General features: G+C 59.7%; 1 protein-coding gene across 4 annotated transcripts; it reads left to right on the forward strand.

Annotated features, from left to right (window-relative positions):
- The first annotated feature begins 5,441 nt into the window (after nt 1-5,441).
- KCNJ4 (potassium inwardly rectifying channel subfamily J member 4) lies at nt 5,442-27,370 on the forward strand. Of its 4 annotated transcripts, XM_047786248.1 has the most exons (3): nt 5,485-5,658; nt 15,407-15,603; nt 25,607-27,370. In XM_047786248.1, the coding sequence occupies exon 3, from the start codon at nt 25,646-25,648 to the stop codon at nt 27,014-27,016; it is 1,371 nt and encodes a 456-aa protein (XP_047642204.1). In that variant the 5' UTR covers nt 5,485-5,658; nt 15,407-15,603; nt 25,607-25,645; the 3' UTR covers nt 27,017-27,370. The 4 variants fall into 4 exon arrangements, with proteins under 4 accessions (XP_047642205.1, XP_047642204.1, XP_047642207.1 ...); XM_047786249.1 differs by lacking the exon at nt 15,407-15,603 and having other exon boundaries at nt 5,442-5,658; XM_047786251.1 differs by lacking the exons at nt 5,485-5,658; nt 15,407-15,603 and adding an exon at nt 5,851-5,914.
- Nucleotides 27,371-27,443: the final 73 nt, after the last annotated feature.

Here is a 27,443-nt window from a genome sequence, read left to right on the forward strand (position 1 = left end):
CGTGGCTGGATCACAGGGGTTTGCCACTAAGCGAGGCTGTCCGGTGCTCCTGGGACATGTTTCTTGGACAGAGCCCATGGGTAACACCACTCAAAGCCCTTTGAATGCCACATACTAGGTATATGTGGACAGTTGTGTGTTCATGTGCCATGAGGCTATACATACACTGGCGTATGTGTGTGTTTACACATGTGCCGGCCATCCCTATGTTGGGGTGTGTGTGTGTATGTCTTTGGGGTGCGTGTATGTAAATGTGTGTATTTATGGCTGTGTGGTATGTGCCTGCAGGTGTATGTTGTGTATTTGTGGCATATGTGTTTACCCATGCATCTATTTGTGTCTTTGTGTATATGCATATTTAGGTGGACATTTGTGGGTCTGTACTTGTGGTGTGCATGAGTGAGTGTGTGAAACTGTGAGGTCTGTGACTGTGCAATGTGGGAGCGCACTGGGGGTCCTGGATGTAGGGACTCCTTCCTCCCTCATCTCTTTTCATCTGGGTGACCTTCTCCCAGACAAGGACTGTGGCTGAGGCCACAGGCACGCTGTGGCTCGCTCCTGCCCCTCTGCAGACCTGTGGCTGCCCAGGTCTGTGGATGCCTGGGTCACTGGCCGGTGTGGGCACGCGGGGTGGGGGGGGGGCAAGGGTGGGTGGGTGAACCTGGAACCCGGGCTCATGTGTCACCCCCTCTCTGCCTGGCCTCCTCCCCTCCCCACAGCAGGAGCAGCAGCGGGAAAGGTTGGCGGAGGGGGGCTATTTTGGGAGCGTCTCCTTAGCAACAGCTGCCACGGCCGTCTGTGGCGGTTTTTCTATAGGTGCTAAAATATTCCACCCTGGTGACTACTGAGTGCTGGGGGGGGGGGGGCGAGGGTGGGAGCAGAGGGCGGGAGAGACCCCCTAGAGTGCTCTGTTCCCAGGGCACAGCCTGCTAGGATGGGTCCTCTGGACCTCTGATACCCCTCTCCCCACCTCTGGTCCTCACCCCTCAGGGCTGGTGGGACCTCAGAGCTCTGAGGCAGGCCAGCTGTGTCCTGGTCTGATTTCTCATCTAAGCAGCTGGGCGGCCTCAGTTTGCCCCCTCTGTAAAATGGGCTTGTCTGACTTTAAGGAGCTCTCTAGGCCAAATACCTCTGGACTCTGTGACTCTGGCATCTTAAGGTAGACTTTCCCCCACTTCTCAGCTGTCCCACCCATCTGTCCCACCCATCCCTCTCCCCTCCAGGCCTCCTAGCCCTTTACACAAGCTCACGGGGCCCCTTCAGGACCAGGGAGGCCTGACTGGGCTCCCAGAGTGAGCCAGTGAGTGAGCGCCCTGCTGGCCTGGGATGACCTTTCCCCAGAAACTAGGAGCGGGTTCAAATGGTGGCTCAGATCCTTGCTTATGCCCTCAGTGACCCCAGGCAAGGCGCTTCCTTATCCCTGTCTCAGTTCAGGTTCCTCACCTGGAAACTAGGGATAGACAGTCAGGGTCTCTGCCTCAGTGAGTTGTTGTGAGGGGCAAACAGGAGGAATGGAGAACGGGCCGGAGGCTTTAGCAAAACCTACAGATGGACGCCAGTTTTCACTATGGTTCCCATCAAACTTCAGAGCAGATCTCACCCTTGCAAAGAGTTCTTCCAGGTCCCCCCCCGGGGCCATGCCACATGCCTCAGCTTCCCTGCTGGTAACAAAGGCCTGTGTCACAGGGCTCCTGTAAGGGCAAAACGAGACTCTGCCCGTGAAGGCCTGAGTAGTGCTGGCCGCTGTGACACCAGGCACTCCAACGATGTCTCTTCTCCCTCCATCCGGGGGGTGCTTCTGTGTTAGATGATGACAAAGTCTATTTGCCCTTTGGGGACCCAGGCCAGATTGTCCCATGACAGATGAGGCCTGTGAGGTCCAGCAAGGACAAGGAGCTTGCCCAGGGTCACCCAGTTCTGACACCCAAACCTGCCACTCCCACCTCTGCAACCTTTGCATACCTGTCTCACAGTCCTCCCCACCCCCTCCCCACCCCGCCCCGCACACGGCGAGAAGCTACTGGAACATGGCAGATCCTTCCATTAGTCTTTCATCATCCTCGGAACAGCCCCTTAAAGTGGACGTGATCCTCCCCACTTTACATATGAGGAAACTGAGGCCCAGAGAGGAGAGGTGAGCTGTCCAGAGTCACACAGGATTGGAGGGTGACTTTTTTTTCTGGTGGTCTGTGAAGTTCTCCCTGACTCGAGCTGCCCTTTCTGCCTCTCCTCCCTTTCTCCCAGTCTGCCCTCAGCCGCCACAGGACTCTCCTTATAGGAGATGAGCCACAGAGGCCGCCAGGCCCAGCAAGGTGATCATTATTGGATGTTTCCTCTCAACCCCTGTGGTGTCACAGCTGCCCCCCCACCAAGTCACTGCCCCTGAGCGCCCCCCCCCCCGCAGCCGCTCTTTCCTGAAACTGGTACCCAGCGACCAGGCCTTGGGTTTGATCCCACAGAAACAGATGCTCTGGGTCTAAAGACACCCCTGTATCCATCTCTCCCTTCTTCCTGCCCTTTCTCCTTCCTCTGCAACCCCCACACCCCCAGGGCAGCCACCAGGCCAGGTCTCTGGCCAGGGGAAGAGACCACAGGACATTTGCCTCACCTGCATCCGCCCACTTCCAATTCAGGGAACGGTGTGATAAGCAAGAGGCATACACCACAGCTGACCCCGCCTTCAGACTGTTAAGTTCTCCCGGCCATTCACACACCAAAGACTCCTCCCAGGGAACACCAGTCCTGGTTGCCCGCCCACGAGGGCACAGCAGGGTAATGAGGAAGCTGGGCAGGGAATGGGGCATGCGCCTTGAAGCTCTGCAGTGTCGAGGGGAGGACTGAGAAGGGATGGTCACGTTTACTGAGCACCTACTATGAACTGTGCATTTCTTGTGCATCGACCTCCTGTGAGGGGAGGGACTGTGAGGGTCCTGGTTTTATTTTATTTTATTTATTTTACCATGCCTGTGGCATGTGGAAGTTGCCAGGCCAGGGACTGAACCCATGCCACAGTAGTGACCTGAGCTGCTGCAGTGACAACGCTGGATCTTTAACCCGTTGCACTACAAGGGAACTCCAGGGTCTTAATATTATAAACAGGTTCAATAAAGTATCTGCTCAAGGTCATGCAGCTCCTAAGTGCTGTAGCTGAGGTTGGCCTGACTCCCAAGCCCACCTAATAAGAACTAAACTTGTGGAGTTCCCGTCGTGGCGCAGTGGTTGACAAATCCGACTAGGAACCATGAGGTTGCGGGTTCGGTCCCTGCCCTTGCTCAGTGGGTTAACGATTCGGCGGTGCCCTGAGCTGTGGTGTAGGTTACAGACACGGCTCGGATCCCACGTTGCTGTGGCTCTGGCTGTTGCTGTGGCTACAGCTCTGATTAGACCCCTAGCCTGGGAACCCCCATATGCCGCGGGAGCGGCCCAAAGAAATAGCAAAAAGACAAAAAAAAAAAAAAAGAGCTAAACTTGTGGCCGGTGCTGGATGAATGAATGAGGAGGTGATGGATGACTTCTGCTAAGGGCAGCAGGAGGCCTTCCTAGGGGAGGTGGCGTGGAGGCTGGACTTGGGAAACAGCAGGAATTCTTAGAGCAGAGAAGCAGGAAGGGCATTTAAGGCAGGAAGAATAGCATGTGCAAAGGCAGAGAGGTGTGGAAGCATCTGGTGTGTTCGGGAATCTGTAGGCATCGTGGTGTATGTGTGGGTATATGGGGTGTGAGATAAGGTGGGACCTGACTGTACATCACACTGAGGAGTTGGGACGCAATCCTTTTAGGAGGGGAGGGACTGTGGGGATTGGGAACAGTCATGATGGTTCAAGTGTGGTGGTTCCTGTGCCTGCGGCAACTTCAGAGGGTCAGCTTGAAGGAGGAGCCAGAGATTTCATATTCAGTAAATTCTCGGTCCAGCTTGGGGTGCCCAATCTCCCTCACTTAACTGGGGCCAGTCAGAGATGGCCAGGCTCCCAGGGAAGTCCTTCTGGCTATCTAACTGCAGGTATTCTTTCATCCTCGCACCCTACATCCTCTAACCTCCTGCATCCTCAGAGTGAGGTGGCAGGATGGCCACGGGAGTGGCTGGCTCGCCAGGGGCTGTGAGGAGCTGGGGCTTTCTCCCCACAGTCCAGACCGGTGTGGGGTCCAGACCGGTGCGCCCCCAAGATGAGAAGGAAACGGGCGAGATCCTCCCTTATAAAGACATTTTGGGGTGATGGGGACGCAGAGAAGGAAAAACTGTGGTTTGGTCCGGCTCTGCCACCTCTGGGTGACCTTGGGCAAACTTATGACCCTTTCTGATACTCAGTTTCCCAGTCTGTCAAACGGGGCGGTGCTGCCCAGCGGGTGGTGAGGGTCCCTCCAGAAGGGTTACACCTCCGGCTCCCGGGGGCAGGGTGCGTAGGGTCCTTAATGGCCAGTCCTGCAGGAGGGGAAGGGGACCGCTGAGGGGAGTGGCCCGCAGCCGCGGAACCGGGTACCGACCCTATCCCACCCACTCCCTTCCCGGCGCGGAGGAACCCTCTCCACCTGCCCCTGGGGGGCGAGAAAACCTGGGAGCGGATTCTCGGAGCGGGTTCTGGGCGGAGTGCTCCTGGAGGGAGGAGGAAAACCCGGGCAGGATCTGGGACAGGAGCGGCCCCCGCGGCCCCCAGCCCCTGCCCGGCCCGGCGCTGCCCGCGGGTGGGAAGGGGGTGTGATGCCGGGCTAGGCTGAGGGGACGGGCCGGGGCCGGGTCCCCCGGGCCGCACGGGGCTCCGGGGCTGGGGTGGGGGGGCGCGGCCTCCGCAGCGGGGCGCGGGTCACGTGTGAGGAGGGGCGAAAGTCTCGCAAAGCGGGGCGGCGTGCCGCGAGTTGGGAGTTCTCGGCGCGCCGCGGGCGGCGGGAGCTCGGGCTCCCGGGCGAGCCGGGGACGCGGCAGAGGCGGGGGCCTGGGTCCGAGACCGCGGGGGCCGCACCGAGAGTGGGAGGCAGAGAGAGAGAGAGACAGAGGCAGGGACCCGGAGCGAGACAGAGACGCTCAGGGGAGAGAGGGCAGAGGCAGAGGAAGGCAGCGGACAGACCGGGAGGGCGACGGAGACGAAGACAGGGGCCCGCGGGGAGAGTCGGAGAGACCCAGGCGGGCAGGAGAGACTGCGAGAGACCGAGAGCCGAAGGGCCGACGGGGGCGGGGGCGGCAGAGCCCGGGCCGGCCGGCTTCGGGGGTCTCGGGGCCGGAGGCGAGCGCAGCGGGCCAGGGAGCGGAGCGCAGGGCGGGGGGACAGCGCCGAGGGACAGCGAGAGAACCGTGGGGGCGGCGGAGAGAAGGCGGCGGGGGCGGGGGGCTCCAGCGCCATGGGTCCCCGGACCCCCGCGCTCTGAGCCCCGGCCCGGGGCCCGACGATGCTGAAGCTGAGGCGGCGCCGAGGGCGCGGCGCGGGGCAGCGCTGAAAGTTGGGCGGCCGGCGGGGAGCGGCGCGGGACGGCCCGGAGGCCGGGACACCGGGGGACCGACGGACAGACCCACAGCAGCGGGGGAGGGGGGCGGGCCCGGCCGCCGAGTTCGCGGGGAAGGGGCGCCGGGACTCCCCGCTCCCGGCCCGGGACGCTGCCCGCCCGACTGCGCCGTGGGATGTAGCGGCCTCTCGCCGCCTCCCGGAGACTCGTCGGACCCTGCGCCCCGCGGTAAGCCCGGCCGGCGCTCGCCGCTGGCGCTGTCCGTCCGTCTGTCCCGCCGCGTGCGTGTGTATGTGTATGTGTCCCGGGGCCTGGAGGCTCGGGCCCCGCCCGCTCGGCACCTTATCCCCTGACCCGGGCTTCGGCCGCTGGGCGCGCGTTCAGCGCGATCAGGCGACTTCCCCAGAGCCGAGGAGCTCTGTCCTCTGTCCGTCGTCGTCTCGGGAGCGTCAAGGTCTGGGTTTCTGCCAGGAGGGGGGTAGAGGTGAGTGCAAAGGGCCTGGACCTCTTGCCCCGGCCGTGACCTTTCCCTGCCTCCACCCACCCCCAGTTGTCACACTGGGTTGGAGGAGTTTCAAAGCAGATGACTTGTGGCAAAGGGGGGGGGGGTCTCCTATCCACCTCCCCAACTGCAGCCTGTTTGCAAAATGGCCCTGACAGAACAAAATCCCTCTTCTCACGTTTTGAGCACCTGCTTTGGGCCCTGAGACCCTAGAGAGGGTGGACAGGGATGGATGAAGCAGTTCAGGCTTCCCAGCGGTGGTGACAGGCCACAGAGGGAGGCCAGAGTGCCTTCCCTCCCTAGATGGAGAGCACCAGGGAAAGAGAGGTCTGGATGGAGTAGGGAAACTTCCCTGCAACCGTGCCCAGTGTCCCCTGACCAGCATCTACATGGCACTTGTGTCCCCAGAGCCCAGGCTCTAAGATGGGGAGAGGGTGCAGGGGGATGGTGGGGGTGGGCGAGAGACCGGTGGAGGGCTGCCTGGCTTAGTTAGCAGGCGGGGGCCTCCGGAGCAGGAGGATGCCAAGAAGTAGGTTGAGGGAACAGAGAGCTGAGGGAGGGAGGCCTAAGGGCCACACATGCAAGGTCCAGAGAGGAGCCAGACCCGTGTGTGTGTGTGTGTGTGTGTGTGTGTGTGCGTAGAATGTCTATTCTGTTTCTCCCCCACATCCAGTCTTGTGACCTCCATGGCTTTGGGACTTTTGAGAGCTGTTGGCAGGACTTTGGGGGCCTGAGAGCCAAACTGTGGTCCTGGAGTGGCCTGGGATGAGGGGACAACATGTGGAAGGGGGCACTGGGCTCAGGGCTGCCGTGCTGCATGGCAGGAGCAAAGGCGGTTGGCTGTTGAGTTGACCTATAGCCAAATCGGAGTCTGGAGGGCCGAACCTAGAACATTCTACTTGGTTCTTTCCTGGGGGATGGGCTCTTCCTGGGGTTTTCCACCCTGGGCAGTGGGCCTTGGGTAGCCCCCATTAGGGCTCCTAGAAGTCTGCTCAGCTAGCAGAGGGGCCAGCACCATGGGCAAGCCGCTCTCCTCCCTGGCCCTCAACTTCCACATCTGTGGAATGAGGACAGCAGTCAGTCCCTGTCCCACTGACCTCCAAGGGAGGGGGGGCTGGGCTCAAGGGAGCCAAGGGCTGTTTACAGGCTGGGAAAGTGCAGAGCAAATGGAAGTAAAGACTCATTTTACTTCTGGGAAGAGGCATAGCTAACGGGGAGGGGGAACGTGGCCTGAACTAGAGGACAGACCAAGAAGGGCAGTGTCCGGCATCTGAGGAGGGGGACCTGGGGCTGGGGACGTCGTCCTCGGGAACCTTTGGGTATACCCTGGAAAGGGAAGCTCCTCTCTCCTGCAAGTATTGGAGTGACTGGGAATAGACAGGGCTGGCCTTGAATTTCTCCTGGGTGACCTTGGGCAGCTGGCTGGACCTCTCTGGGCCTCGGTTTCTTCACCTGGGAAGTGGGGATGATGGCACTGACTTCTTTGGGTTGCTGAATGATTTGCAGACCAGGTCAGGTCTCTGGAAGCAGCTGACACAAGTCTGCAGCATAGTAGGTTCTTACCTGACGTTTGCAAAGCAGAGAATGAAGGAGCCCTAGGAGATACGGTGAAAGGATTTCTTAGCTTAGGATGGAAGAGGGAAGGGGAGGAGGAACAGTGTAGGCTTACAGGGCGGGCTGGTTCTTAATGTGGATCTGGGGGAGGCGGGGGCGTGTGCCGAGGGGGGTGTGAGGAGGAGGGGGGCCCTCTGCAGGGACCACTGAGTCACGAGGACATGGAAGCGACATGACAACCAGCAACATGGTAACCAGGAGACTCGCGGCGGTGGGAAATGGAGCTGGAGCGGTGTGCTGGGGGGGGGGGGGCAGCCCTGGCAGCCCTGGGCCTGGAGGGTCCGGGGACCAGCCAGGCTGGCCTCTCAGAGTGAGGAGGGGAGGCCCCGAGGCCAGGTGGGCCAGGGAGGAGGTGGGGTCCGGAGTCGAAGCGGGGAGGCGTCTTGGGGTCTGCTGGGCAGGGGGCCTTCTCCTGCACCTCCCCAGGCTCCTCGCTCCTCTCCTCCACATCTCCACTTTTCATGCCTCTCCCCCTAGGATGCCAAATTTGGCTCACGCAATCTGTCGTCTCTCTTCTGAGATTGGCACCGGGACCAAAGCCGAGCGCATTACATCACCGCCGCTCCCCCTGCACGAGGAGAGAAGGAGAGGGAGGGACAGAGGGCTGGGGGCAAGCGGCCAACCCTCAACTTTCTTTCCTGTCTTCCTGCTCACTCTTCTCCCTCCGTCCCAGGTATCAGGGGCTCCTGGGAGCAGCCAGGCAGGGCCGAGAGGCCGCCGAGGGCTCTAATCTTGGAGCTCTCCGGGCAGGGCAGGAGGTCAGACCGTGTTTCTGTCCCCTTGGCGAGGTGAGGCCCGGGAGGCAGGGAGCCTGAGTTCAGGACCCCAGTCTGCGGTGGCTTGGCTCTGTGACCTTGGGCAGCTCCCCCAGCCCCCACCCTGTGCAGAGTCTACAGCTGTATCCAGAACGGTTGGCCATTCAAGATCTCGGTGACTCTCCTGAGAAAAGATGCCCTTGAGTCCTGCTGCTCTCCTGGGCACAGAGAAGGAGTCCTGAATTGCGAATGGCTCTCTGTGGCCTTGAACAAGTGACTTTACCTCTTTCTACCTCCATCTCCTCACCTGTAAAATGGGGATGATAGAGCCCTCAAAAGCAAGAAACGGGAAAGAGGTACTGGACGCAAAAGAGGGGTTCAGGGGGAAGAGACAGAGTCTCTGGCCTGAAACCGGACACTCGGGAGCCCCATGGGTCCCAGCATGCTGGGCTGGAGGTGAGGGGCCAGCCATCCCAGCCGCTGGCAGGACGGTGTGTCAATTCAAACCAGATTTGTCGCTAAACTGCCGGTTTGAGGCCCAGAGTTTTACAGACGTGGAAACTGAGACCCAGAAAGGGAAGTGGATCCTCCACCCCCACCGCTAAGGTCACAGTGCTGATCAGAGGGTGGAGGAAGCAGAGCTGGGTCCTAAACCCAGGCCTCCGGGATCCCGGCCCTGCCTGGAAGTAGGCAGAGAGACAGGCAGATACACACCCCCTGCGGAGGATGTGGCCAGCCCGGCCAAGACCCGGAGTTTTGAGGGTCCAGTGCGCCCTTTGGCTCCCTCCCTTCTCCCTTCCTGCCCCCCGGCTGCCCCGTCTCCACCATCCCTGGCCGTTCATTCCACCCCTCATTTGGTCTCTTTGAAGCGCTCCCTTTCAGGCTCATTTGAAGGCCAGTTTCAGGCCGTCCCAGTCAGAGACAGGCTGGAGTTGGGGTTCAGATGGAAGATGATCGCCCCTTCTAGAAGCTTCCCAGAACTGGAGGTAGAGAAAGACGGGGAGCATCTGTCGGATGTTTTATGAACGAGTGAGCTCCTCCTGCCCAGAGCTCTTCAAGTAGAACCAGTTGAGTACCTGCCAGGGAGCCTGACCGGGTGACTCCCGCTCCATGGGTGAGGTTGAGTGACATCCCCACCTCCCAGATCTCGAGAGTCTGTGATGTCTGGAGAGGAGCCGGGAGGCGGCCCCGGCACTTACTGGCTTCCCAGCAAGGAGGCTCACGTCGGCCCCCCAGGTCCTTGTCCGTCCTTCTCCTCCAACCTTCCCAGCAAGCCTACAATGTCGGACTGAGGCCCCCATATTACAGATGGGGGAGCCACGGCTCAGAGAGTCTCAGTGACTTGTCCAAGGTCACACAGCAGGGAAGTGGAGGAGCCTGGATTGGAGTCTGGGCCAGTCTGATTCTCCGAGGCAGTCCCTGGGACTTCCTTGAGGAAGGAGTGGAAACGTCCCTCCCCTGGGCTGGGGCTTTGGCAGGAGATGATGTGTCGCCCCCACAGCGTGACACCCCCTCAGAGATCCTCCAGGGGCTCCATTCTGAAGACATAGGAATAGACATGCGCCCAAGAGGAAAACGCATTTTACAAATGGGAAGACTGAGGCTCAGAGACAAAGAACGGCCTGCCTGAAGGTGCCGAAAGGGGCTAGAGAGTTAGACTGGGACCAGGGCTCTGTCGCCTTGCCCCCTCGGGGCCTTCGGGCTGATGGTGGAGTGAGCTTTGGGACAAGGGGTACAGACCGCTGACCGGTTTGGCAGGTGGCGGGGGGGGGGAGGGGGGCGGGGGGAGTGCTGGCTCGAGGCTAGGGCCGTGGGTGGGGGAGTCAGCCTTGGGAACCAGGAAAAGGGAGCAGGAAGAGGAACCAGCAGGGACAGCAGGTCCACCTCTGTCCTCCCTGGTCCTGCCCCAGGGCCACCCACAGTTGTCACTCTCCTGTGAGGCCGGAAGAAATTGTAGGTGGGACCTGTTTGGCAAAGAGAGGGTCTTGGAGCCAGCAACCTTGGGCGTGGCTCCCTCTGTGACCTTGGGTCCGTTCATCACCCTCTCTGAGCGTGGTTCGCCCATCCGCCTGCCCAAGAATCTGTACTAAATCTTCTGTTCCCACAGAGTAGCTGCGGTTGCGCTGTCGTCTCAAGTGCTCCTCCCGTTCCCAGGAGGACCCTGGGCCCTGGGCGAAGGGCGGGCACGAATCCTGGGGGTTGGCATAACCTTTAAGCCTCCTCGGCGACTCAGCCCTCCTTGGGGTGCGGGGGGATCTCTGAGCAGAGCCCTTCTTCTCCTTTTCATCTTGATTTTTCTCCTGCTCCCTCTTCGCCTCGCTACGTGGGCTGATCGCTGCTCAAACTTTTAATTCAGATGGTAATTGAAATAATAATATGGGCTGAGGCCCCTCTGCTTGTGACGCTGCAGCTGGTGGAGCTCAGCTATGAATAGACCTTGAGTCACACACGCGCGCGCGCTCCTGCAGGCGCGCACCCGGGGCTGACGGGGTGGTGGGTGGGGTGCAGCCAGAGGGGCAGGGGAGCTCACGCTCCAGCCTGCACTGGGTCTCGCCCCCACCCCTATGCTCAAAGGCCTGGGCCGGCTCTGCCCCTGCGGCCACCATCTGGTCCCTGTGTCACACCTGACTCGGGGCATCAGTGGTTGACTCGGCTCACAGAAGGGGAAACTGAGGTTCAGTGGAGGAGAGGCGCTGGCTCAACACAAATAGACTCAATTTGAACTGATGGATCTGGTCCTAAGATCATTGTTCCTTTTCAGGACACACAGGCCGGACAAGTGGGTGGAGGAAAGCTGGCTCGCCTGGGCATCCTCCTGCCTCACCTCCTCCCAGCACACACCCCCTCGAAGTCACACACGCTCTGGCTCACTATCACACACACTTTCTCTCATGTGCTCACACTCATACACTCATACATGCAAGCTGCTTAGATGGATGGTGCTATCGCTTGCAGAAGGGCAAAGGTTTTCCCAGGGGTCCAGCTGCAGGTAGGGGACAAGGCCCCCATGCGCCAGGCTCTGTGCTGGGCTTTATATTCGTGATCTCGCTTAGTCCTGTGACAGCCGTCACTCCCACTTTTCGGACCTGAAAACTGAGGCTCATTGAGAAGCAAGAGTTTGCCCAAGGTCTGACAGGGAGAGCCATATGTCCTTTGTCCTGCTGGGATGCACCCAGTTCCAGCCATTCTGGGCCCCTCCGTTTGGCCTTCTGTAAGAGGGAAGGTGCATCTCAGCAGCCGGGGCTCCCCTTCCTCTCCCTGGCCCCTTCCCCCACTCTGGCCTGCAGCTACCTGGCCAGTGGTTGACCAGCCCTACTGCCAGCAGCCAGAACATCTGGCCCATGAACCAGGGGAGGGGAGGTGCCTAGAAGGGGCACTGGCAGGTCAGGGAGAGGGGATACCAAGAAAGGTGGCTCTTGGTGGTCTAGACCCCGGCTGGAGCTGTGTAGGGAGTTGGTGTTGTCACGGCAACCTATCAGCCAGCAGCTTGGGTCTAGGCCTGTTCTAAGTGGGCCCAGTGGGGGACCTCCAGAAGGGCAGAGGGGAGAGGTGGTGGGTCATGGGCGCAGTTGGGCAGAAACACCCCCAGGCCTTGAACGAAGGAGGAAACTCTCCCCACCTTTACCCTGCAGCCTTGTTCTGCCCCTGTGTCTGCCTTTTCTCCAGCACTCTGCTAGGAGAGGGAACAGCAGAGCCCAGAGACCACGGTGCTTTGCCCAAGGTCACACAGCAATGGCAACAGAGCTGGGGCTGGACCAGGGCTCCTCCTAATCCCTCTGCCTCCCCCTCCCAGGGCTGTTGACACCCCCTGTCTCTCTCAGACACTCCCTGTGTCTCTGGAGGGATGGGCTGATCTGGGAAAACCTCAGGTTGGAGAGGGGGAAGGGCCAGCACCCCCTTGTCACAGCGGGTGCAGCTGAGTGAGGAAGTTTGCCCGAGTCAGTCGGGCCTGCATCTGCATCCCACCTTAGCTATTCACTTATCCCAAGTGACATTACACCAGGTCACCCTCCCCCCGGCAACCTCTCTTTGCTCCTCTGTGACACAGGGACAGCCTGTGGTGATGGGGAGGCAGGTGCCTGGCTTTTTCCTTTTGTTACCCCATCTGTTCTCGGAGCCCTACCCCGCCTAGCTCTACTTGGGCTGCTAGGGTGGACAGGGACCTTAGCTAGGGGGCCCCTAGGGAGAAGGGCGTCCTTGCACTGTGAGGGGCTGATCCCATTCTACTGATGGGGAGATTGAGGCCTGGGGAGGGGAATTGGCCCAGCCTGGCCTCAGTGGCAGAATTGGCACCAAGTTTTACTGTCTGGCCTCTGGGACACCCCAGCGAAGTCTCCTCCCCACCCCACCCTACAGCTCCTCTCCAACCCCCCGCCCCAAACATCCTGTAGGTGCTTCTCTCCCACCATGGGCCTGAGAAGAAGGGAGAGTGAAGGTGCCACTCAGCCTGAGCGACAGATGGAATGGGCCAGCAATTTGGAAACTCCGTGAAGCCACAGAGGGGAGGTGGCCGGCGCAGAGCTAGAGGGGGCCCTGGCTGTAGGTGATGTGGATGGGGACAGAAGGGGCTACACTCACTCTGACACATGGGCACCAGAGCCCCCACACCCTTTGGAGGCGCGATCACCATCTCCTGGGAAGCCCACGTATGTCTCGAGGGTTCTGCTAACTGATGCACACTTCGGCCTTGGCTCTGCTCTCTGGGGCCCAAGGAATCTAGCCTGTCCCCCTCCAAGAGGGTGGTCAGCTTTCCCTGGCTCCCCTGAGGCGTCTCCCCTCCAGCCTCCGTCATCCCAGCTGAGGCCTGTGAATGGGAAACAGGAGATCTGGGTTCAAGTCCAGCTCCACCCTGGTGCAGCTGTGTGGCTTTGGGCAGCCTTTTCACCTCTGAGCCTCTGCCCCCTGAACCATAGGGTGGCTTGTACCCCTGTATCTGAGGGTTAATGGGAAGGTCTCTTGAGCCTGTTGTTGACATGAGCTGCTGTGTCCTGACCACCCAGTGGCCACTCTGGGCAGACTTCCAGGTCCCTGGCCATCGCTTTCAGATACTGCTTCTCTAGCTATGTTGAGTGTGAGCACCTGACCTCTGCTGAGCCCTCCAGACCCACTTGGGTGGGGGCAGGGCTGGCTGAGCACCAGCGCCAGGCCGTGCAGCTGCAGATCCTGAGGCCACCTGACCTTGGAAAGAGCCTCTCTCTGGCTGAGCTCCAGGGCCACCCCCCAGACATGGGGCAGAAGCTGGCACCAGGAACAAGAGGGAACCAAGCAGGGCAGAGAGCAGGCCTGGAGCTGGCTCGGGTCCCTAAGGTGACAGGCCAGGAGACAGAGGGGAGGACAGACAGACAGACAGTCGTGGGAACGACCTACAGTCACTAGCTGCATTAACAGCATGGCAGAGCCCCACCTCGCCACACTCTGGGGAACTGCCTGAGGAGGGGGTGAGCGCCGTGTCGTGGGAGGTGTGCAAGCAACCGCTGAATGGCATCTGCAGTGGGTTCTAACACAGGGCCGGGGGAAGGGATTGGACCCAGAACCCAGAGTCCCTGTTGTTTGGGCCACAGTACAGAGCTCCTGTGACCCTAAGGGCCACGGTTCCACATATCCTCCCATGACCTTGAACAGCTCTGCCCACAGTTGTGCCCCTCAAAAGCCTGTGATCCAAGGACAGTCAGTTGCAACTTCAAGAGAAGCCCTAGATCCCATCTCAACCTGTTCACAGCTCCTAGGCACCCAAAAGGTAGGTGTTTTTCAAGTGGCGTGCAGGTCCTGACCCAGTAGTGGTTGTGAAACTGAGTTAGTGAGTCCACTGCCTTTTTTAAAAAAGAAAAGAAAAGAAAAAGAAAAAGAAATTTTAAAAAAATTCTAAGCACTTGTATGTAGTGAGCGTGGAGTGTTATTTTGTGATGCTCTTGTTTCAACTTTTAAAATATCTCCACTGTGTTATATAATGAGTAGCAGTATACAGTGTGCTTGTTTTTACTCCGGGTCTTGGCCAGAAAGTTTGAAAGCCCCTGCCCGGTATGGAAATCCCGGAGGCCTTGCTGATGGAGGCCTGTGAGCCCAGGTTCCTTTTCTCCAGGATGCTTGGTTCCTAAGAATACACGTGCTGAGAATTGCAGGCTGCTTGCTCTTTGGTCCTCAGACCTCTCTTCTCTTACCCAGCAGCCCACTCTGCGCCTCCCCACAAACCATCCCATCCCCGGGGTGCTCGTCCTGCTCTCTGCCCAGCCCAGTCGGGCCCAGCTCTGCTTCAGCGCTGGCTCTCCTGGGTGCCCCGCATCTTCCCCGGGGCCTTCGCTGCAGCCCCTCTGGCCGGGAGCACCCTTTCTTCCTGTCCTCACGCACTTAGAGCTCAGCAAGTGGGGTGATGTCTTACGCCTTTCTCTTCTCCCAGCATGCCGGTGGTGCACAATAAATGTTCGTTCATTCCACAACTGATAGAGCCTCTGAGGGAAGGCCGTGCACTGTGCTGGGGACACAGGGGGCAGGAGAGCAGCTGCCGTGCCTGCTCAGCGTACCTTTAGGCTGATGGATGAAGGAAGGAACCAGTGAGGGGTCTCTGAGGGTCTGCGGCCTCCGGAGCCAGCTGCCCGGGGGTCAGAGATGATGAGGGAGGGTGTGGCGCTTCGCCTGCGCACAGTAGGTGTTCTGATAGCGATTGTCCCTCTCTTTGGACACAGGGTGTCCCTACCGCTGTCTCTGGCCCTTCTGGGGCCTGTCTGCCCCGTCTCCTGTTGGTCCTGCACGCGGCCCACCCAGCACTCCCCGCTCCTTGACCTCGACCTCCTCTTATGGGCCTAGGACTCTGGGCATGAAGCAGGGACGCCCTGCATGGCCCCTCTGGGAGGACACCTGGGGGACACCAGGAGGAGCCGGTGCTCTGTGGGAGGGCGAGGCCCAGGCCCAAGGCCCTGGACGTCCTGCCTCCCTCCAGCGCCACAGAAGGTCTCGTTCTGGTCTCCGCCCAGAGGCCACCTCCACTGAGAGGTTCTCCCTGACTCTGGTGACAAAAATAGCTCCTCCCTGGTCACGTTCTGTCACATCACCCTGCTTAGGTCCTTCACGGGAATCATGACGGGCTGAAATTATCTTATTTCTTTGTCAGTTGTCAGCTGTTTATTGTGGCTGCATGTGCCGGGCACTGGGGTTCGGGGTGAAGCAGAGTCAAGGTCTCAGCCCTCAAGGAGACTGCCACTGAAATCGGTTCGGATGGGATTAACGCTGGCAGGAAGATCAGGACGCAGACAGAGCGCGCCTGGGGGACCTCTTGGAGGAGGCGGCCTTTGAATCAAGACCTGAATGGTAGGAAGATGTGAGCAGAGGAGTCCTGGAGGATTTCATCCAGAAGGGGCAGCCAGTGTAAAGACCCAGAGGGGCAAGCAGAACGGCCCGCGTGGCTGGGGGTCGGGGCGGGAGTGGAGAGGGTGGGAAGCAGACAGCTCCCAGCTGAGGAGGGATATGGGTTCTCAGCCCCAAGAGGCCTGGTCTGCACGGGGAGTGGAGGCAGGGAGCCTGCGTCCGGCGCCGATGTGGCGTGGAGCAGCAGGGAGGGCTCTGCAGGCTGGGTGGACTGGCTGGGGAGCCAGGGGCAGGGTCCCAATCCCGAGGTTCACCTGTTGGGGAAGGTCCTGAACCCCCAGCAGGGGTGAAGATAACAGCACCCACTTCCTGGGTGTCATGAGGGTCAAAGGAGTGGCCAGGGCTTGGCCTGAGTAAACACAAAATGTGGTGATTATGCCATTTTTATGACGATGGGGTTGGAGGAGGGTGGAAGGAAGGAGGATGCCCAGGTGTGATGCCTGAGCGGTGCCCGGGAAGGTCACAGACTGAGGTGGGGGAGGCCGGGGAGGGGGCCTTCCGTCTCGCTCTGCTGGGTTTGCCATGCCTCTAAGAGGCTGAGCAGACGCTGGAGCAGGAGCCGAGGTGGCTCGTCAGGAGGGCCACCGGGGCCGGGTGGTGTTTTAAGTCCAGGCCGAGCCTGGCACTGCATGGCTTCTGCATAGAGAGGCTGGAAGAGGGGCAACCTGGAGAGGGCCCCCCGCCCCAGGCCTGGAGGACTCCAGGAGGGAGGCAAGGGCAAGCCAGCGGCCCCCATCAGAACTGCTGGGAGGACTGCGGGCTCAGAGGAGCCCTGGAGGGGGCTGCGGAGAGAACGGGAGCCCATGGTAAGCCATCCCCTTCAGGGAAGGCTTTTGCACATCACGGTTCTTAACCCTGACCCTCCCCTGCCGCCGTTCATGGCTGCGACTTGCCTGTGAAGTGGGGCTTGTTCCTCCCCATCTTACGAATGCCAGTTAGAGAGGTTAAGACATCTTTCCACAGCCACCCGCCACCTGAAGTGTTCTCAGGCTTCCTTTTGAGGACCTCATGAACGCTAGGGCCCTTCTTGGGGAAAATGCACAAATGCACACACTAATTTTAAAACTTTCTATGTCTTTTTTTTTTTGTAGGTAATACATTTATATGGTTCTAAAATTAAAAAGACACAAACGGGAATACAGTGAGAATTCTTCCTCCCACCCCTTCCCCAGCCACCTGCTTCCCCTCCCCGGAGGCAGCCAGTGTCACCGGTTTCCCGGGTCTCCATCCATAGACAAGCACAGACCGGCAAACGTGTGTCTATAAATTTCTTTTCTCTCCTTTTTTATACAAACAGTAGATACTATACTCAGTGTTCAACACCGTTGCCTTTTTTCACTTAAAAACCCATCTCAAGGACCCACACGGCTCCTTACCGGGCTCCCCCTCCTTTTCTCAGGGCTGCGGGGTGGGCCGCCGTGTTTGGGCAGCAGGCTGCTTTCAGGCTGGGCTGGGCACACCTGGCACCTGGCTGCTTGGTGCGTGACGGTCTGTGGGCCCAGGGCCAGAAGCCCACACAGGTGTCAGATAGCCCCATGGCTCTCCGAAGCCACCAGGGGTGGCCTCTGCTGAATTACCCTGGCGCTCGGGCACTGGGCTCTGACCCCTCTTCCCCACCGCCGTCCTCCCTGCAGCTCTTCTTAGGTCCAGCCTGCGGGCCCAGCAGGGAATCCTGGGCAGGGGGGTGGGGGGAGTGCGCATCAGCAGCCCCAGCCCCTGCAGTCTTGCTTGTTGAGAAACCAAGGACGAGGCAATGGAGGGGTGGAGCTGGCAGCCACCTCCACACCCACCCCTGGCCGGGGTGCCAGGATGGACTGTGCTGAAGTCACCTCTGCCCCTGCCCCTGGCCCACCACAGCCGCTACCACCCCCCCCAAGCCCCTTGCCTTCTCTGCCCATGAGGTGTTTTCACCCTTTTTGGCTGGGAGGAGAGGGCTTCCAAGTGGGGAAGAGAGGTGGGCCGCTGGCCCAGGCGGCCTGGCTGGTCAGGGCCAGCTCGGCAGCTCTGCAACAGCTCCCTCTGCTCCTGGCCTCAGTGGCTCCGCTGTCCTCCCTCGGCCGCTTGGCCTCCCTCTGCTGCGCCCAGTGCTGCTCTAGGGCCGTCTTTCCTCCTCACCTGGCGTTCTTGCCTCGTGATCTCATCCATTCTCATAACTTCCAGCGCCGTCCAGGCGTGCAGGATCTTCTGAGTCTGACCCTGCCCGATCCCGGGGGGTTGACATGCCATGGACTCCCCCTGTGGACATTCCAAGGCCACCACACGCTAGGAACCGTCACTCCTTAAACCTGGTCCCCTCCCAGCCTCTTACCACTCCTTAGTCCTGACACCCCTCTTCCCAACCCCTACCCAGTCCACCGCCGCACCCCGGGACCCTTTGTCCAGAATGTGTCCCCAAACTGTTGACCTCTCTCGGGCCGCACTGCCCCCACCCTGGCAGCTCCACGCCACCATCATCGCCCGGCTGGGTAGCAGCACCATCATCGCCCGCTTGCTGGCCTCCAGTGTCTGCTGTGCCCTGCACATCTCATCCCAGCGTGGCCAGACAAGGGCAGGGGGCCGCTGGGGCCGCACTGAGGGCGTCTTATTTCTGAAGGTGGATGGTGGATACAAAAGGGTTTAGTATATTACTGCTTACTCCTCTGTGTCATAAAGATGTGACGTGAAAGTTTAAAAGATCAAACCAGGCGATGTGTGACCACCTGCCAGTTTCCCATGGCCAGGAGGATGAAAGCCACCACCCTGCCCACACCCACCTCCGGGCCTCAACTGGGCAACTCCCTCTCTTGCTCCCTTCACTCTTTGCTGTCTGGCCTTGCTGCAGATTCTCCGACACCAACTCTTTCTGGAATGTTCTACACCCACCTTTCGCACAGACACACAATTCCCTGATTGTCTTGGCTCCCACTTACTACTCAGGTCTCAGTTTAAATGTCATTTTCTGTAAGAGGCCTTCGGGGACCCCCATCAAACTTGAGCCCCTTGTCTTCTCTCTCCCATCACACTCATCCTTCGAGCAGCTCATCACGGCTTATGGCTGCCGCCTGTGCAAGTGCTTGTTAAGGGGACAGCGTCTGTCCCAGCTGAGGCCTAAGCCAATGAGTCCACGGCTCTGCCAGACCTGCAGCAAGTGTGCAGTAGTAATTGAGTGAGTGACTTTGGAGGAAGAGAGCACAGCAGAGCAGGCTGATAGAAGTCACAGCACGGCAGTGGGGGCTTGAGTCCCGCCACCAGTCAGGGAGCTGAGGTGGTTCTGGAAAAGAGAAGCCTTCGGGGATCTGCCCTTGCCCTCAGATTCCTGAAGGCAGGAAGGCAAAGGTGTTTGGGGGACCTCTTTGGTGGCCATTAGAAGGGGCTCCTTTTGGGGGCCAGGCCTCGGCAGTGCAGCAAAGGGCACACCTGCAGGTGGGAGCAGTGGCCCTTGGGTCCTCCAGCCCCCAGCACCTGCCCATTGGGCTGTAAGCAGGACTTCCTGGGGCTCTGGCTTTCTTGACCTGCTCGCGGGCTGGCTGAGTGGTTGGGAGGGAGAGGTGGGATGCAGAGCTGGAGAGATGAACCAGTTCATCCCACACCCCTCAGAGCCCCTCTGGAGCCCAGTGTTGCCCGTGTGTCTGGCTCTGTGGACCTGAAATCAGGGACCCAGGTCCTACCTCCAATTTGCCCTATGACAATTTCTCCTCTCCCAAGAGGACTGGCTGGACCCAACCTGGCCCCTAGGAGGGTGTGATAAATGTTTACTAAGTGGAAGAAAGTTTTGATGTGATAGTGTTTTCTCTGAGGCAGGAGAGCAGAGAGTCTAAGGAATGTGCTCTGACATCAACTTCTTGGTTCTAAATCCTGGTTCCACTACCCACGAGCTGTGTGGTCTTGGGCAAGTTGCTGAACCTCTCTGTGCCTTGGTTTTCTTATTTCTAAGGTAGGGATGAAAATGGAAACGTCCTCTGAGGTCATGGTGAGGATGGCAGGAATTGATCAGTGTAAAGCACTCAGAGCCCACGCAGAGCAAGTGCGTACTAAACACTCCGTGTGGCTTTTGCAATGTCACACCGTTGGCCAGCGGGGGAGGGGCCGCGTGTGGTGGGATTTCAGGGCCCCGAAGAAGGTGTGGGGGAGGAACAGAGTTTGTTGAGCACCCCCTGTGTGGTCTGCACTTTTCTGGCAGTTGATAATCTGCATCTGGCCCTCGAGACCACCCGGCAAGGTAGGCATTTCTCTCTTTCTCTGCACACGAACACCCAGAGGCTCCGAGGTCCAGGACCCTGCAGGACCCAGTCCACTCCTGCCCAGCTCTGTGGAGTCTGAGGCCACTGCTCTTACTCACCTGCTCCCTAGTGCTGGTGCAGGAGGAAAGGTTGGACAGGTGTGTGATGGGTGCGTGGGGGGCTCTGAGGCACGACATCTGAAATCCAGGGGAGGGGGCCGAGGGAAGACCACTTCCCAACCACCTGCTTTGCTGCTGGGCACCCGATGTGCACGAGCCCCGTTTTCTTCTCATTACAGTCTTTGGGTTAAGGAATACTGTTAGCCCCACCTAAGGATGAGCAGCTCAGGGACCAGAGAGGTTAAGTAACTTGCCCAAGGTCACATAGTCAGAAAGTGGTACAGGGACTCCAGAGTCAGAGTCACTGCACTGGGAGGGGCAAGATGTGGGCTCTCGAGATGCATCAAGAGAGGGCAGTTAGACCTCCCAGGGTCTAGGAGCAGGACAGGGGCCAGCAGAGGGCCCTGGGCAGGAGGGGACACCCTCATGGCTAGATCTGGCCTCAGCTCCCTCTTACTCTTTGAGAAGCACGGCTCAGCTGCCCACATGTGAGCCCTTTCGCTCCAAATCCCCATGTGTTCCAGTTGAAAGGACCCCCACCCAAATCAAGCAGTCCAGGCTTGAGAGGCCGTGGCCAGAGCTGGAGTGGGGCAGGCCCTGTGCTCCTCACACGCCGGGAAACGGGACAGTGGTGTTAGTCCTTCCACTTCTCCCAGGGAAGTCTCCCCCTGCACACCTCGCTCCGGCCCCACCCCGCCCCCACCGCCCTGTGGGTGCTCCCTCTGGTACAAGGGTCCGCTTCCCCTCCAAGCCCGAGAGGGGCTCAGGGGTGGGTAGGGCTGATCAGGCTGAGCAACACCCACTGGATCACCTGCCTGATTTCAGACTGTGCTGGGCCCTTGTTTCATTACAACTTCCCAACTCTCCCGCCAGAGAGCATTGAGGGTCCCTATTTTGCAGATGGAGAGAAGGAGGGCCTGGCTGGCGTGGTTAGTGGGGGTGGGGGCAGGACTTGAAGCCGGTTCCCTGCCCCCCGGGGCCACTGTTTTTATATCATCCTCTTCAGCAGCAGCAGCAGCAGCAGCATCTCCTCTCTTTTGCATTTTACCTGCAATGCCCTCTTGAACCCTCAGCCGTTGTTTCTATTACATAGTGGTTATCACGTTCTGCTCAACCGTGGCCTGGTGATGTTGGTACTGTTGGCAGCATCTCCATTTTGCAGATGAGGAAACTGAGGTCCACAGAGGGTCTGTTAGGAGATTGACAGAGCTGAGCCTGAGAACCAGGCCTTGCCACCCCAAACATGATGCTTTAAGCAGCTCATTATTTTCATAAAGTTGAAAAGAAGCCGAGTGGTGCAGACAGTGAGACCCAAGGGGATTCGGGGTACCAGGGCTGGCAGCTGGCCGCGTGGCCCCGGAAGGCTTTGAAGAAAAGTAGGGGCTCAGGCTGAGTCTGGAGGGCTGGGGAGAGGCATGAGGGGGTCCAGATTGAGCAGGGCATTCTGGGAGGTGAAGGGAAGGCCAGAGGCTGGGGACCAGGGTGAGCCGGGCCTGGAGCCAGCCAAGCCTGAGTCGGAATCCCGATTTTGCCACATCTGCTGTGTGAACCCCATCCTCATCCCTGCTCCGCCACCCCCACCCCCAGCCTGTGATTCTTCAGCTGGGAAGAGAAATAATAACCCTGCTTGTTGCTGTGGTAGGTGCTTAATAAATACTTGTTAAATTAACAAAGAGCTGCAGTGATGCTTCAGCGAGAGAGAGCAGGGAGCGCTTGGCATAGAGCTGGCATTTTCAGAGTGTTTTCTCTGAGGGCGGCCACCGGGAGGGATGACGGGTTCACCTGGGCCCCCCACGGCTGACCTGTGTGACCTTGGGCAAGTCACTTCACCTCCCCTGTTGTCCCAGCCAACATCAATGAGATGCTTAAAGTCCTGTAGGCAGGCTAAGGTCTCCCTGCGTGTGGGCTTCTGCCCCCTTCCTCCCTCCCTCCTGCCATCTAGGGCCTGAGCCTGCTCACTCGGGTCTCAGGACCCACTGCTACTGCTGTTGGGAGCCAGAGGGCCTGTGTGATGTGCATGCAGACGCCACCGTGTCTCCCACAAGCGGTGAAGGTGCTCGTGGGGAGATTTGTGTGCAGAGCCTCCCCAGGCTGCTGAGGCTGCTGGGCTGCTGCAACTTCATTGGCTTTTTCTTTGCAAAGGGAGCTGTGAGCAAGGAGGGGGCATTTGGTGTCATAAAATCATAGGGAAAACCTAAGAGGACATAGGAGCGGGTGGTCCTCCTGCCTCTCCAGAACCCCTGGCAGGCAGGGTCCAGCCCTCCCTAACTCCTCAGGAAGGGGCAGGACAGCGATGGTGCCCGCCAGCTGACAGCCCTGTGGTCACCTTCACTATTTCCCTGAGGCCCAGGTATCCTTTGCCAGCTGCTGACTCACGTGCCACAGCCCTGCTCTCAGCCTCAACTTCCCCTTGTCCAGAGTCTAGATATTCACAGCACAGCGAAACTAAAAACAAAAGTTGGTAACTTGCACAGCGTTGTCATTTCCTCACTTTGCCAAGAAAGGATGTTACCTTTAAAAAAAAGCAGCCAGCATCTCCCATCCCCAAAATTCCCCAGAGAAAGAAAGTTCACCACGAAAGGAGTTGCAGGATGCACTCCTAGAATAAAGGACAGCAACAGGAGGAAGTGCCCAGGTGGGGAAGCAGAGGGACTTGTCCAGGCCCCCAAGCCAGACAGCCAGAGGGCCGCCATCCGAGAAACCGCCTCCCCAGCAGGTGTCACGGCTCACATTCAGTGCAAGCGGATTAGACCAGCTCCCTGCCTTGCGGAAAAGTAAGCTTAATTGTAGCCATGACACAGGCACCTGAACAGCCAGGGCGCTCTTGCACGCTCACTCTAGCTTAATAAAACATCTCTGTTCGGAGGAGGATGGTACCTAGCTGTCAATGTGTGGCCTCTCTCCTGTGATCTGTGTCCCCTCCTCTTTCACACTTTTCTCTTGGGCCCTTGTGCCTTCGCCGGGAAGCTCCATGTGACAAATTAGGGACAGAAAAGCTGGGCGTCTCCTGGGGATTGTGACCCACAGGCACATGCCAGGCTTCACCCTCCTCACTTTGTGTGGTCAGCCTCAAGCGGGTGCCAGCAGCTGGGCCTCCCGCTCCTGCCGTGGTGATGGAGTGATGGTGAGCAGGTCACTGTGGACGAGGGGCGGGGTCCGCACCAGCCCGGGGGCTTCAGGGAGACGCCTCTCACAGGGTGACAAGTCTAGGGGAACACCTGCGCCTGGAGGCAGCTTTCCCAACAGGTGGGGAAATGAGCTGCAGTGTGGGTGCTGGTGGGGATGGGGGACAGCAGCCCTTATGACAAAAAAAAAAGTCCCTGGTCCCTACACTGTCCCTTCTGCTTCTACCCTGCAAACCTGAGGTTGGTGGGCCCAGGGCCTGCCCGGCGGGGCTGCTGCCCTCTCTCCTGGCCCTAAGCCCTACCCCAGTCCTCTCCAGGGAGGAACCGCCTCTCCCCAGAAGTATCTTGACCTTCTCCGGGGAGCAGAAGTGAGGAGACTGGCTCAGGGCCGCCCCCCCTGCTTCCTGCTCTGGGACCCTTAGCAAGTTCATCCTGGCTCTGAGCATCCTTGGCCTCAGATGTAAAATGAGGGTCTTGAAATCAGTGATCTCGAAACCCTTCCTTCTGGCTCTGGATCCTCCGTGGTGCTAATGGAGGCATTTGAGATGGTGAGACAGAGCAGAGAGGGACCTATTTATCGAGGGAAGACCTCCCTGGAAACAATGTACGGCCTAGACGTTGCGCTTGGCCCCCAAGCTCCTCAGGGCTACCACCTGGAGCCCTGGCTGTTGGGATTCTAGGGGAGGTAGCAGAGAGGGTCTGAGACGACCAGCTAAAATCATGACCTCTTAAGAGTCATTACTGCTTAGGTTTTCCGACTGATGGGTCTCACTAGTCCCATTTGCCAGATGAGGAAACTGAGGTTCCGAACAGTCAAGTCACTTGCCCAAGTTACATAGTGGATCCGGGACTTCAATCTAGGACTGTGGGATCCAGGGAACTCCTTCTAAGGTGGAGAGGAAGAAGAATCCAGAGTCGGGGTGGGGTGACCGCGGGGGAGGCGGTGGGGGCAGGGTTCACTCTCCCTGGGCTGAGAGAGGGAGTTTCTCCCGGGAAGAGGCAGCTCTGAAGCTGTTGATCTCTAAATTACAGCGTTGGCGCGCACTGGTTGCTGCGGCAACCGAGTTGTCCTGAACCGGGGAAGTGTATAAACATTGCCACAGATGCACAATTAGATCAGGAAGAAGAATAGAACAGAAAATAGAAACTTCCAGCCTTATATAATTCTGGGCCAAAACGTTACTAGGAACCCGGGCCCGTGCCCAACCCCGGCCCTGCCAGCCGGGCAGCACCAGTTCTCTCCTGGGGCCCCAGTGGAAGGGAGGGGTGAAGGGGGGCCTGCCCGCCATGGGCCCAGCTGGCATGGCCCACCACCAGGTAGGGTGAGAGGCCACCTCCACTGAAACAGCTGCGGATGCTGACAGGCAAATCCTGCCTCTCACCAGCCTATCCTGCTCCTTGGAAGTGGAAAGGCAGGAGGGCACCTGGCTTTAACAGAGCACCTCCCATCTCCTGGGGTCCTGCGAGGCGGGATTTTGATCCCCATTTTACAGATGAGGAAACTGAGGCTCGGTGAGTTAAAATAAGTTATTCGAGGATATAAAGCTACATGATGGGGCGTCTGCCTCCGCTACTCCAGGTCTCCACACCATGAACTATTCGATATTGACAGCACCTGGGGCTGAAGAGTTAGCCATGCCTGGATTTGGACTCACTTACCACCTGCGATATGGAAATAGGGGTGCCTACCCAGGAGCCCAAGCTCAGAGCTCCCCTCTGTCTTGAACACCACATTGGAGCCTTCCCCCACCACTGCTCCCAACAAGTCTGGGGTCAGGACAGGAACTGAGCTGGGGCCATGGGTCCCAGCCCTACCCAACAGAACCTTCTCCCATGATGAAGTGCCCTATATCTGCTCTGACCAGCATGGCAGCCACCAGCCACATGTGGCCCCTGGGGAACTGAAGCGAATATTTTATTTCATGTTAACTAAGTGTAAGAGCCACAGGGGGCCAGTGGCTGCTGAGTTGGACTGCACAGGAGAATGTCCATCCCCGAGAGACCCAAGAGGGCAGAGGCTGGACCCAGGGAGATGAGCAGGGGCCCAGAGCATTCACGACTCCCTCTGTTCAGGGCAAGTGGGACAAATGTCGGGAGGACGATGCCGAGATGGGCATCAGGAAGCCTCCAGAACATCGGAACATCAAGCAAAGGAGACCCGGTTGTGCAGCGGGAGTTGGGGAGGGAGGACGTGAGAGGCTGAGACTAGGACCTGGATCCTGGTGGCCTCGGCTTCTGGTCCAGCAGCCCTCAATCCTGGAGCTGGGCTGGCCGTGGAGGCACCGGCTCAGGCCCCTGCACTCCCTCCCTGTCGGCAGGACCACCTTAACTTTCTCTGCACAGGATGGAAGCCTTGCGTCCTGGTCCAGGCTCTTCCCCTCCTGAGCATCTTTGGGTGGGTGTCTTGCCGCCCTGAGCTGGGTCCCCCGGGTCCTAGGAGAACCGCCCCCCAACAGAGGCCACCACTCCCGGCATCTCACGTGTCTGGCTTCTCCCCCCCCAGGCCCTGCGTCTTCCCAGGTGAGCACGCCGGCTTCAGGACATGCACGGGCACAGCCGCAACGGGCAGGCCCACGTGCCCCGGCGGAAACGCCGCAACCGCTTCGTCAAGAAGAACGGCCAATGCAACGTCTACTTCGCCAACCTGAGCAACAAGTCGCAGCGCTACATGGCGGACATCTTCACCACCTGCGTGGACACGCGCTGGCGCTACATGCTCATGATCTTTTCCGCGGCCTTCCTCGTCTCCTGGCTCTTTTTCGGCCTCCTGTTCTGGTGCATCGCCTTCTTCCACGGTGACCTGGAGGCTGGCCCGGCAGGGGCCACGACGGGGTCCCCGGCGGGAGGCGGCGGCGGCGGCGGCGGCGGCGGCGGCGGCGGCGGCGGTGGGGCGGCCCCGGCGGCCCCCAAGCCCTGCATCATGCATGTGAACGGCTTCCTGGGCGCCTTCCTGTTCTCGGTGGAGACGCAGACGACCATCGGCTACGGCTTCCGGTGCGTGACGGAGGAGTGCCCGCTGGCCGTCATCGCCGTCGTGGTCCAGTCCATCGTGGGCTGCGTCATCGACTCCTTCATGATCGGCACCATCATGGCCAAGATGGCCCGGCCCAAGAAGCGGGCGCAGACGCTGCTGTTCAGCCACCACGCGGTCATCTCCGTGCGCGACGGCAAGCTCTGCCTCATGTGGCGCGTGGGCAACCTGCGCAAGAGCCACATCGTGGAGGCCCACGTGCGGGCCCAGCTCATCAAGCCCTACATGACCCAGGAGGGGGAGTACCTGCCGCTGGACCAGCGGGACCTCAACGTGGGCTACGACATCGGCCTGGACCGCATCTTCCTGGTGTCGCCCATCATCATCGTCCACGAGATCGATGAGGACAGCCCCCTGTACGGCATGGGCAAGGAGGAGCTGGAGTCCGAGGACTTTGAGATCGTGGTCATCCTGGAGGGCATGGTGGAGGCCACTGCCATGACCACCCAGGCCCGCAGCTCCTACCTGGCCAGCGAGATCCTGTGGGGCCACCGCTTTGAGCCCGTGGTCTTCGAGGAGAAGAGCCACTACAAGGTGGACTACTCGCGCTTCCACAAGACCTACGAGGTGGCCGGCACGCCCTGCTGCTCCGCCCGGGAGCTGCAGGAGAGCAAGATCACCGTGCTGCCCGCCCCGCCGCCCCCGCCAAGTGCCTTCTGCTACGAGAACGAGCTGGCCCTCATGAGCCAGGAGGAAGAGGAGATGGAGGAGGAGGCCGCGGCCGCTGCCGCCGTGGCCGCGGGCCTGGGCCTGGAGGCGGGCTCCAAGGAGGAGGCGGGCATCATCCGGATGCTGGAGTTTGGCAGCCACCTGGATCTGGAGCGCATGCAAGCCACCCTCCCGCTGGACAACATCTCCTACCGCAGGGAGTCCGCCATCTGACCTCCAGGCCCGCCCTCGTCGCTCCCCACAAGAGCCTCTGCCGGGGTGGGATCCCAGGACCCCCCCGCACACTCAGGACAGAGCTCACCCTGGCTCCGCGGACCTTCTGGAGGGAAGTGGGGGGGGCTTCGGAAACTGGGGGACCCCTTCTTACTGGCTCCAGAACCCAAGCCTGGGAACGGCCCAGGCTGCCTTCAGTCTGGGCAGCCCAGGTTGCCCAGCGCCCACCCACTGGTGACTCAGGGACCCCAGGCCCACCTCCCTCTTCCCACCGACCCTTCGAGGACATTCACCCTTTGCTCTCAGAACCTTGGGGAAGGCGGCTGGACTGTTGGGGGGGGTGGGCATCTTGGGGTTCTGGGGGGGCCGGTGGTTAGCTTGGGGGGCGGGAGGGGGGTGCGTTTCTTCTGCATGACTGTGGAGTCTG

The sequence above is a fragment of the Phacochoerus africanus genome, chromosome 7 (assembly GCF_016906955.1).
Source record: "Phacochoerus africanus isolate WHEZ1 chromosome 7, ROS_Pafr_v1, whole genome shotgun sequence".
Lineage (NCBI taxonomy): Eukaryota > Metazoa > Chordata > Mammalia > Artiodactyla > Suidae > Phacochoerus > Phacochoerus africanus.

Bases quoted from the DNA above. Each gene is read 5' to 3' on its own strand.
- KCNJ4 (XM_047786249.1), top strand. From the start codon at position 25,646: ATGCACGGGCACAGCCGCAACGGGCAGGCCCACGTGCCCCGGCGGAAA.